Below are 11,136 nucleotides of genomic sequence, written 5' to 3' on the forward strand. Positions count from 1 at the left end.
AATATTAGTCGGCTGTTCGGGTCCGGATCACAAAGTGGATATCTGGACCGGGTATGGCTTAATATTATTGTCATTTGCTTTGTTTATTATTGTTCAGGGCCGCGGATCTATTTATTTTCTTTTCGTTATTATGGGCTGTCTTTATTTGACGTTTGGGCTTATATTAATAATTAAAAGAAGGCCCATTTTATAAGAAATTTAGGGCATTTCAGTTATTTTCAATCTCAAAGTCCGCTTTCTCTCACGTCTGCTTCATTCTTCTGGCGATTCCTCTCGACGGAATTTATCGGCGTAGGTTGGCCGGAGTTTTCGCCGGAGCTTCAACAACGTGAAGTCGAAGTTCCGATCATCTACGGCGGCAACTCATTCTCTTGTGTTCATATACTAATTGTACGATATTCATCATATGTTGAATAAATTTGTTTACAGTATTTCAATCTTATACACAAAAAGCTACTTGTAGAAGCTTAATTGAACATTAAATTCAACAGGAATCATGGTGCTGATTGACATACCAAAGACGGAGGCAGATGTGGCAGAGAAAGTAGAGAAAGCAGAAGAAGTATTAGGAGAAGGAGAAGGAGAAGGATTAGAAGAAGAAGAAGATGATTCGGATCTTTCATATTCGTCGGATTCTGAAATTGGCGATGCATTGGATTACCTAGATTCAAAGGAAGATGATGAAGGAGTTTCTGGTGTATTTTCTCTCCAGGCAAGACGTCCAAATGCTCATGGAGGAATTCATTCACGTCCTAATACATCTACACTTCAACCTCTAGCAAATCGTCAACAGAAATTCTCTACTCACATTAGCGCTTCTCCTCTTGAGGTAATCTATGATGCGAATCTAGGTTTTTGCGTGCTTTACGTATTGGATTCCATGATGATTTAGGAATGGATAGAGTATTAACTGTTAAGGAATTGTTATTATAATGTATAGGAATGGGAAGGAAGGTTAAATATTGGAATGTCTAATTTGGTTACAACTTCAATTCGTGGAAGTGTTCGAGATATGGCTATTGGTAAAACAAGAACTAATGAGAAAGCTGATCGTGCAACTGTAGAACAGGTTGGTTAGGTTTTGTTTATAGACTTTGAATGATGCTTTTTGCGTTTAACGCTTGATGAAGAAACTTGTTTATGCAGGCCATTGATCCTAGAACTCGTATGGTCTTATTCAAAATGTTGAATCGGGGTATATTTAACGATATGAATGGTTGTATTTCAACTGGAAAAGAGGTGTTTAACACATTAAGAATTTTTTATTTGATTTTCTTTTGATCAAAACCGTGTTTTAAGATTGAATTTCGATGAACAGGCAAATGTATATCATGCTACCAAGACTGATGGTCAGGAATTTGCTATCAAAGTATACAAAACTTCTGTTCTTGTGTTTAAGTATGTTTTTTATGATTAGTTAAAACCGTCTGTTTATTTTTAGCTTGTCATTCTCTTGAACAATGTATTCATACCTGTATGTATCTTTTGTATTTCAGGGATAGGGATCGGTATGTTCAAGGTGATTTTCGATTCAGGCATGGGTATTGTAAACATAATCCTCGGAAGATGGTTAAAACTTGGGCTGAGAAAGAAATGAGAAATCTTATGAGGTACTTCTAACTAGGTTTACATTCGAAAATCATATAAAGTATTTAGTGGCTTGACGATGTTTTGTAGCTGAATAACGTATATGCTAGATCAAATAAACAATAAGTTTAATAAAGCAAACCCTAAATAGATGAATTAAGAAACATCTCTTTTCCACATGGATAAAGAATTAATGATTGTCGTGGTGATGATGAACTTGCAGGTTGAAGGCAGCGGGAATCAGGTGTCCAACTCCTATTCTCCTGAGACTTCATGTATTAGTGATGGAGTTCATCGGTATGTCTCATTATTCATCGCGTAATTTACAATTTTATTGAACAAAAGAAAACAAATCCTTTGTTATGCCCGCCTCCTCTGTTCTTTAATAAAAAGTTGACATTTTTCAAAAAAGAGAAATTGTTCCGAACTATTTTTTATTGTTTTAATGGCCAATGTATAGTTAACATAAGGATATGCTGCGATTATAGTATTTCATTATTATTATCTCTCTCGTCTTTATTGTAAATTTCCATGTTTCAGGAAAGACGGGTTGGGCTGCACCCAGGCTTAAGGATGCTGATTTATCGCTTGATAAGTTACGTGAAAGTTATCTTGAGGTTTGTCTCTATTTTCTTTCAAACATTGAGAAACAATTCTAGTATTAAATTATGCCTAAATTGAATCCTCACTCCCATTTATTTTTCTTATCAATTTGTTAATAGATGATAATTTCAATGAGGACACTATACCAAAAGTGCAAATTGGTTCACGGTGATCTCAGTGAGTATAACATACTATATTTTGAGGGTCACCTATATATTATTGATGTCTCCCAATCAGTTGATCTGGATCATCCTCGCGCTCTTGATTTTCTTCGAGAGGATTGCTTGCATGTTTCCGTGAGTATTTTCTTTCTTCTATGCTCTCATAATTTAGTATAGATATATATATATATATATCTAATCCGCCGATCTTTACTCTAATGCAGGATTTTTTCAAAAAAAGTGGTGTAGGTGTTATGACAATTCGGGAATTATTTGACTTCATTGTCGATCCTTCAATTACTGATGAAACTGTAGATACTTATTTGGAAGAGGTACTACTACTAATAAGACTTTTCTTAACATTCTATTCTTGTTTTTAAAAAGAAGAATGCACTGGGTTACGAAATTCTTATTATTATTATTCCAGATTCAACAAAGAATCTTAGACAGAGGATTCGAAGTATCTCATGAGGATGAAATTGCAGACGCTGTATTTGTCCAGGTACCGAGTGTTTTGTTTTTGTTTTTTTGAAATATCTCATTATTATTATTGTTAGTATTAATAATTTAATTTTGCAGTCATATATTCCTAAGACATTGGATAATGTGAATACTAGAAATGCGGAAGAGGATATCGATAAGATAACTGGTGGAGAAGACACTGGAAACATGTATTATCAGACTATCACGGGATTGAAGCATGCGCTGGCCATGGCTCCAACAACTAAAAAGGAAGACGATGAAGAAGAGGATGAAACAGATGAGGATGACGACGAAGATGACGACGACTCGTTTTCGTCGGAAAATGAAGAGAACAAAACTATGACCGCTGATGAGAGAAAGGCCGCCAGGAAAGACAACAAGAAGAAGGTGAAGGAGGAGAAGAGAGAGTCTAGGAAAACTAAAGTACCAAAGGCTATTAAGAAGAAGAAAAAGAAGTTGGCTAAGTCTAAGAAAACTAGGTAGTTCCAAGCTACCTAGTGTTACATTTTTTGTCTCTAATCACCAGTCCAAAGCTGCTGATATTTTTCAATTTTTGTATCTAGATTATGTTTGCCAAAGCCTGATGTTTTCTATTTTATGAACTGATATTTTTTAACAATTTTTTTTATGGATAAAATGAATCATATATTTTCTAGATAGTGATTTTGAATGAAACATAATATTATAGCAAATAGAAACATAATAATAACTCAAATATGACTCGTTTATATAACTTATCCTTGAACAGATGATATCTCTTTTGTTACATTGTTTTCAAACAATACAAAGACTTACTTGCTCATAGAAAAAGCAATGGTTCACGGTGGTTCACGGCTCCTCAAAACCGATTAAGATTTGATCCATTTGCGGTTGATGCTTCCTTACCTGGTCAAACAAATTGGATTTATTCACCGAGCAAGAACTTGGTGTCGGGTTGATTTAAAAAAATGAAATTTCTCAACTATTAGATTTCAAGTTCTATCAAATGTTGCCACATCAAAATTTTGCTTCTATCATTACTTTAATAAATAATACATGGAGTAGATTTTACCTTGAGACCAGCCAAGGATAGCAATTTGTGCGAAGCAATGTAGGTGTTGTCACAATTGTCTAACATCTTCTCCACAAAGTAAATCACTTCCGAAACACCAGACTGCAACCATTCATATATTATTAATATTACCAAACTCGATTTCTCCTTTATTATTAACACTAACAAAAAATATTGAAAATTCACCTGAATGATTATCTTAGCACACTCATTACAAGGAAACATAGTAACATAGAGCTTCTGCATATTACAAAACAAAACAATACCATCAAACTCTTTGGAAACTACTACTTTCACACAATCTCCAAAAATTTACAATGTCATTCTAATATTGAGTTTTTTATCTTCATTTGATATAAAAAGATTACTTTATGGATGAATTTTACAAAAAATAAAATCAAGATAAAAACTCAGTTAATTACTTAACAGAAGGATCAGCACACAAAAGCATAGGTGAAATATTTGCAGTATGAAACAAACTTTACCTGTCCTGCAGCAGATGCGTGATTTGTGTTTAGAATTGCATTGACTTCAGCATGACAAACATAACTAGACAACCAAATACAAATCTGTTGTTAAAAGGCAAACTTAAATTTGAAATTTTTAAGGAACAAACTAATTTTATATCACTCACGGGTATTTGGTCTCCAAAGGGTTATTGGTCTTGGACTTCTGAAAAAGTTCAGGATCGTTGTCAAGTGTCTGTCTGTCAATTAGTCCAAACCTTTCAGAACTAAATACTAACCTTTGACCATGGTAGCTTATCATCTGAACAACCACGTGGGAAACCATTGTACCCAATTCCTGCAATTTTCTTTTTATTAATTTACTTCATAGAATACGCATTTTTAAGTGCAGAAAGTGTAAATGAACATATAATATCATGGCTGCAATTTTATAGTATTCATTAAATGGATTAAAAAAGTAACCATACAAAATGAACTTATGCTTCAGCCAACTGTCTTACCAAGTATTACATTATTTAGGCTCACTAAGCACGCACCAACCTGTATACATGAGAAAAAAAAAATTTACATCAGCTAAAGGTTGGCCCCAAAATAGGGGGAGAATATATAATAGAGACAAAATCCCCATCTGAGGTACATGAGAAAGTATTCTGGAAGGAGATTAAAATATACACAGTAATAGTTTCTATTTCTTTGTTCACAACATTTATTTTCTTTCCCAGGTTCAATTTTTACTAACAACGCCATAAGTTGAAGTGAGGGCCATGAATGTGAGGTGACGTATTAGATTTCTCAAAGAACAAACTATGTTTCAAAAAAATAAATCATTTCTTTGTTAATGAAAAGGTTTATCATTTTCTCGAAAAAAAAACTTGGAAGATGTTACTTAAATTTACACATGTAACAGTGTAAAATGAGTGATCTTGTATAGTATTTTGTAAAAAGAGTAGTGTCAAACTTCAATACAAATAATTCACATGCTAAAATTAATGATCTAAACTTGGAAGATGTGACTTGAAGTTAAGCAAAAAAAATGAACTGAGTCTTACATGGTCAAAAAGATTGTTTGGAAAGTTTTCAAATGAGTCTATTCATTTTGCATGGTTTGTAATCATAAATAAGGTAACACAAGATAAGCTCAAGCTTAAAAGATTCATCATGGCTAGAATCTATTCATCATATGTTGCTCTTTTGACCCTTTGACAGAACAGTGTGGGATATAATTTGTCATATTCTCAAGATTAACTGGATCATGCCAAGGTTAGTTTCAGAATTTTGGGATCAATGGATTGGTTGGGAGGAAACAACCAAATTAGAAAAGGACTGGAAGATGATTCTAACTGCCTTTTGGTGGACAGTATGGAGTGAAAGAATTAGAACATTTAAAGGAAAATCTCTCAACCAGGATAAAAATTAAATGATTGTTTTTCACTTCTTTCTCATCGTTTTTAAAGGGTGGGAAAATCTCTGGTTGGGAGGTTTTAAACCGATGAGATGATCAATAAATAGTTTTTATGTAGGTTCAGCCTATTTTTAAGTGTTTGGTATCATAATGACATTTATTTGTTATTTCCCACATACACATTTTGATGTTTTTCTTTTCCATTGCAAGCAGCATATTTGCTGCTCTTCCTTTTGAGGCATGAGAGTAGCATCTTTGGGCTCTCAACAATACAATTATCTTTTAAAAAAACAACAAATAATTCACATGCTAGGCTGAAACATCATCAAAGGAGTGCATTAAGGCCCATCATATTAGGTTTACCATTGTGTTTTAAATCTTAAGGATATCAATGCTACACACATGTGTTACATGATGTTGTAATAGCCATTTCTAAGTAAAACATCATTTGCAGAACATGAATGTGAACAAGATATATGGAAGATCGATATTAGGGCAAATGAATCCTAGGAAGTATATTTTTTCTGATTTCTGTCAGATAGATCAAGCAAAGATATCAACTTGTGGCAAAGCCAAGGAAGAAGTCACTAGTAAAATCATAAAAACTTTTCATAATATATATGTTCATTATTAACTGAAGTAGGAAAACAAACATTGAAGAAAGAAAAACATATGACCTGCCTGTTAGGATCCTTAGACCGCTCAGCAGATAAAAATGCAATAGCCATGAAGTAATCATCCCACGACAAGTACCTGCAGATAGAATAACAGATAAAAGTGGAAAAAATATAGATCAGCATGATCTCAATAATTAATCGAAACATCCAGAATAACATCATAGAGAACTGTATATCTGTACTATCTCAAGAATTTATCATACATGTAGAATAACAGATAAAAGTGGAAAACAATTGATAAACAACACCTAGATTTGTATGAAGTAGAATAACATTATACAGCTGTGTATCAGCGTATGATCTGGAGAATTAATCGAAACATGTAGAATAACATTATACAGTTGTGTATCAGCGTATGATCTCGAGAATGAATCGAAACATTTAGAATAACAGATAAAAGTGAAAAACAATTGATAAACAACACGTAGATCTGTATGATGTATAACAACATCATACAGTTGTGTATCAGTGTATGATCTCGATAATTAATCGAAACATGTGGAATAATAGATAAAAGTATAAAACAATTGATAAACAACATGTAGATAGATTTGTATGATGTAGAATAACATCATACAGTTGTGTATCAGTGTATGATCTAGATAATTAATCGAAACATGTGGAATAACAGATAAAAGTATAAAACAATTGATAAACAACATGTAGATAGATTTGTATGATGTAGAATAACATCATACAGTTGTGTATCAGTGTATGATCTCGAGAATTAATCATAAGATGTAGAATAACGGATAAAGTGGAAAATAATTTATAAACAACATGTAGATAGATTTGTATGATATAGAATAACATCATACAGTTGTGTATCAGTGTATTATCTCGAGAATTATTCGAAACATGCAGAATAAAATATAAAAGTGGAAAACAATTGATAGTAGATCTATATGATGTAGAACAACATCATACAGTTGTGTATCAGTGTATGAACTCGAGAATGAATCGAAACATGTAGAATAACAGATAAAAGTGGAAAACAATTGATAAACAACACCTAGATTTGTATGATGTAGAATAACATCATAGAGTTGTGTATCAGTGTATGATCTCGAGAATGTAGAATAACAGATAAAAGTGGAAAACAATTGATAAACAACAAGTAGATCTGTATGATGTAGAACAACATCATACAGTTGTGTATCAGTGCATGATCGAAAATGAATCAAAACAAGTAGAACAACATCATACAGTTTTGTATCAGTGTACGAACTCGAGAATGAATCGAAACATGTAAAATAACAGATAAAAATGAAAAACAATTGATAAACAACACGTAGATCTGTATGATGTAGAACAACATCATACAGTTGTGTATCAGTGTATGATCTAGAGAATGAATCAAAACACGTAGAATAACAGATAAAAATGGAAAACAAACATCACGTAGATCTGTATGATGTAGAAAAACAGCATACAGTTGTGTATCAGTGCATGATATCGAAAATGAATCAAAACATGTAGAATAACAGATAAAAATGGAAAACACATAATTCTACATGTAAATAAACAACATGCGGATAGATCTGTATAATCTCGACTACTTCCTGATATATATCCAAATTTGCTAAACTCATATTACCGAACTTCATTCTCTCATCTCAAAATGCAATTTAAGTTTCAATTACATTTCGCAAGAATTACGTAACGAAACATAAGAATTCTAGACCGAAATTTTCAATGAACTCACCCTTGGCGCTTGGAAGGATCAAAAGGACAGGATCGCTTTTGATTTCTGTTCGTTGACGATCGAACTCTCTTAGGTTGTAAGAAGAAACTTACAGCAAAAGCAGATGCTATGGCGCCGGCGATAGCAGAAGCCGAAATCAGAGCGAAATCTCTTGAACTCATTTTGCGGTAGTAGAGAGAGAAAGAGACGCTGTTCTTTGGCGCGAAAATGGATAAAAAGGAATTTTTCCAAAGCAAAATAATTTTTATTTTATTTTAAATCTCATTTTTTATCTGCTTTATTTTTAATTATTAAAAATGAAAAGTTATATAAAAAAATCCTCATTTAATTAACTCATTCAAGATTAAAAACCCACACTCTAATTAAACATTTAGATAGGCTCGGACCTTAGACAGGCCGAATTTACTGTGTAATAATTGAGACAATTGTCTACGGTCTAAATATTTTTGGGACACAAAAATCTTCAAAAGTAAAATAAAATTATTATGATATGTTCATGGACTTATTTTTAAAAACTCTATAAATAATAATTGATAACCTATCAATGATAAACTTTAACTTAATTTGTATCCAAAAAATAAAAAATAAAAAAAACTATCTTATTTGGAGAAAAAAATCGCACAATTCTCATTTATCAATAAAATCAAGCCCGTCGTCGATCCTCCAACTTGCCGGAATTGAAGCATAAAACTCGGTCGTCTCCTTCCCCGAGCTCTTGGGCCTTTTTCGCTCGTTCCAGCCTTGTTTTTCGACACTGCGTCACTGCCCACTAGAGTTCTTTCTCCGATTTCGGTGAGATTTTGGTTCGATTTACTTGATTATTTTTTTTTTTGTTGAGGACTTGTCTGGTGGAATGATGGATTCACAATCTGTATCTTGGATTATTGCATAACGGAAGTGCAACATTGTGGTTAATCATATATTCATAGAATGCTGGTTAATCTATAAATTTAGAGTTTTATCAGGCATGCCTCCTATAAAAAAACAGTTGTCTGGGGTAGAATAAAGAAAGAAAAAACAAAAGAAATATGCTTTAATTCAAAGCCAAGTAGAAATCCTTAATAAGTATTTCACAAGCGATCAAATAGTAGAGCAAGTGAACCAGAATGACATCGATGATAAGTTGAATGATCGGGAACATGGTGAATTGAATGAACTTCGCAATGAAGACCCAAAACAGTCTAAAAATGAGAACGATGTAAGTAATGCCTAAAAGTGACACTGATGGAGATATAAATCAAAAGATTTTGTTTCCTTTAAATGTTGATGATCCAGGAAATTGGGACAAAATGCAAAATATTAGAGACTTTTTGGTTGAAAGAGGTCCTAAAAGATATGATGATATTTTGTTTCCTCTTGATAACACTGGAAGACATTACAATCCATCACATTATAAAAGACAATTGACAAATGGTGAGAAAAGTGACAGAAGATGGTTAGTGTACTATATTTCTATGGACAAGATCTTCTGTTTTGTTGCAAGTTATTCAAAACTCAGAGAACCATGGCGAAACTTAGTTATCTGGCTGACGAAGGATACAAAGATTGGAAGAATATTAGTTGATGCCTTAATCTTCATTAAACTAGTAAAGATCCTATTGATTGTATGACTAGTTGAATTGAATTAGAAAGAAGACTTCATAAGAAAAAAATAATTGATGAAAGTGTGCAAATAGCAATTAACAAAGAGAGAACATTGGAAACAAGTATTGAAGAGAATAATTGCAATTGTATGAATATTAAGATTTAAGGGCACCAAGTTTTGTACTAGCCTCAGGCCTCGAAATCTCAAGTCCGGCACTGCATTTAGATATATGTATTCTTCATTATAATTTTGTATTTAAATTTAAATATATATATATATATAGTATAGTTGGTTAAACGGTATTATAACATTGTTGTTAGATAAATTCATACCGGTTCGAATAAACCTAACTTAAACAAACTTCCCATGCAGGAACAAGGAACCGGACCGGATAAACAGAAGAGAACCAACTGAAGAAACCGAACCGGTCAAGCTACCAAACCGATCAAGAGTATTCGGTACGTGACCGCACAGAGGAAGGATCGGCCAAAGCTCAAAACCGGAATCATCATACAGCCGATCAATCCACAAGGCAATCATAACCGGAAGAAGTCCGGTTACTTTACTATCAAAAGACATTCGGCCAAGTCAAGTGGCCAACCTAGGCCAAGTCAAGAGGCCGTCTAGTACAAGAAGACACTTTGGGTATCTGTTGAGAATGATACCAAAGGAACAGACTGAATACTTCCATATCCATGCAAGTCTGAGGAAAGACTGTAGGCTGCAGAAGACAGTACTACCGGATCCTTCTACTTCGGGATAAGCCAGAAAGGAAATCTTCAAAGTACAGACAACTGTCCAAGCTGACAGTGCCTACATTGAGTAAAAGACAAACCCAGCAGGTTTGCTTTACAGACCGGCAGGTCTGAAACAGGATGCCAGGTCTGAGATTGACCGTCAGGTCTGAGGAGAAGACCGCAGGTCTGATACACTGAATCACTGCATCTCTGATCAGCCAATCAGATTCAAGGCTTTGAAATATGACCGTTGGCATATTTCACCTATAAAAGGAGGCAGTTGCAGAAGAGTAAATGCGGGATTTTGAGCAGTTACTAAGAGTTATTAAGTGGGACATTAAGTAAGACCAGTGAAGCGTTGAGAGCATTTACTACAAGTGATAACAGTGTGTGTTACAATTTCGGTGTAAATTGTAAGAGTGTTATCGAGCAGGAAATAAGTCTCAATCGGATTGTATTTGTATTCCTTAGTGAATATCCTTCTCGCGGTTTCGAGAGGAAGGGGTGACGTAGGAGTTTTATCTCCGAACATCCATAAAATCTGTTGTGTTATTTACTTTTTGTTGGCTTCATTACATAACCGACTAATCTAACAATACCGCTCAGAACCGAATCTTTATTAACCACATCAAGTATCCAGATTGCCGAAACCGACCCACCATCCTTCAAATCTCCATC

The 11,136-nt window shown here is 33.7% G+C and overlaps 2 protein-coding genes across 2 annotated transcripts; one reads left to right on the top strand and one right to left on the bottom strand.

Annotated features, from left to right (window-relative positions):
• Positions 1-236: 236 nt before the first annotated feature.
• Positions 237-3,489, top strand: LOC124920429 (serine/threonine-protein kinase rio1-like). The gene is made up of 12 exons (XM_047460918.1): positions 237-390; positions 492-829; positions 941-1,069; positions 1,147-1,239; positions 1,319-1,398; positions 1,497-1,610; positions 1,811-1,884; positions 2,128-2,204; positions 2,310-2,486; positions 2,576-2,683; positions 2,779-2,853; positions 2,931-3,489. Exons 2-12 carry the CDS (start codon positions 497-499, stop codon positions 3,315-3,317), a joined length of 1,647 nt encoding a protein of 548 aa, XP_047316874.1. The 5' UTR covers positions 237-390; positions 492-496; the 3' UTR covers positions 3,318-3,489.
• Positions 3,490-3,534: 45 nt separating this feature from the next.
• LOC124920430 (deoxycytidylate deaminase-like) lies at positions 3,535-8,330 on the bottom strand. The gene is made up of 9 exons (XM_047460919.1): positions 8,137-8,330; positions 6,432-6,507; positions 4,853-4,892; positions 4,631-4,689; positions 4,520-4,557; positions 4,371-4,434; positions 4,072-4,125; positions 3,886-3,987; positions 3,535-3,719 (listed from the first exon to the last, which is right to left on the bottom strand). Exons 1-9 carry the CDS (start codon positions 8,295-8,297, stop codon positions 3,663-3,665), a joined length of 651 nt encoding a protein of 216 aa, XP_047316875.1. The 5' UTR covers positions 8,298-8,330; the 3' UTR covers positions 3,535-3,662.
• Between the last annotated feature and the right edge of the window lie 2,806 nt (positions 8,331-11,136).

This window comes from Impatiens glandulifera, chromosome 1 (assembly GCF_907164915.1).
Source record: "Impatiens glandulifera chromosome 1, dImpGla2.1, whole genome shotgun sequence".
Lineage (NCBI taxonomy): Eukaryota > Viridiplantae > Streptophyta > Magnoliopsida > Ericales > Balsaminaceae > Impatiens > Impatiens glandulifera.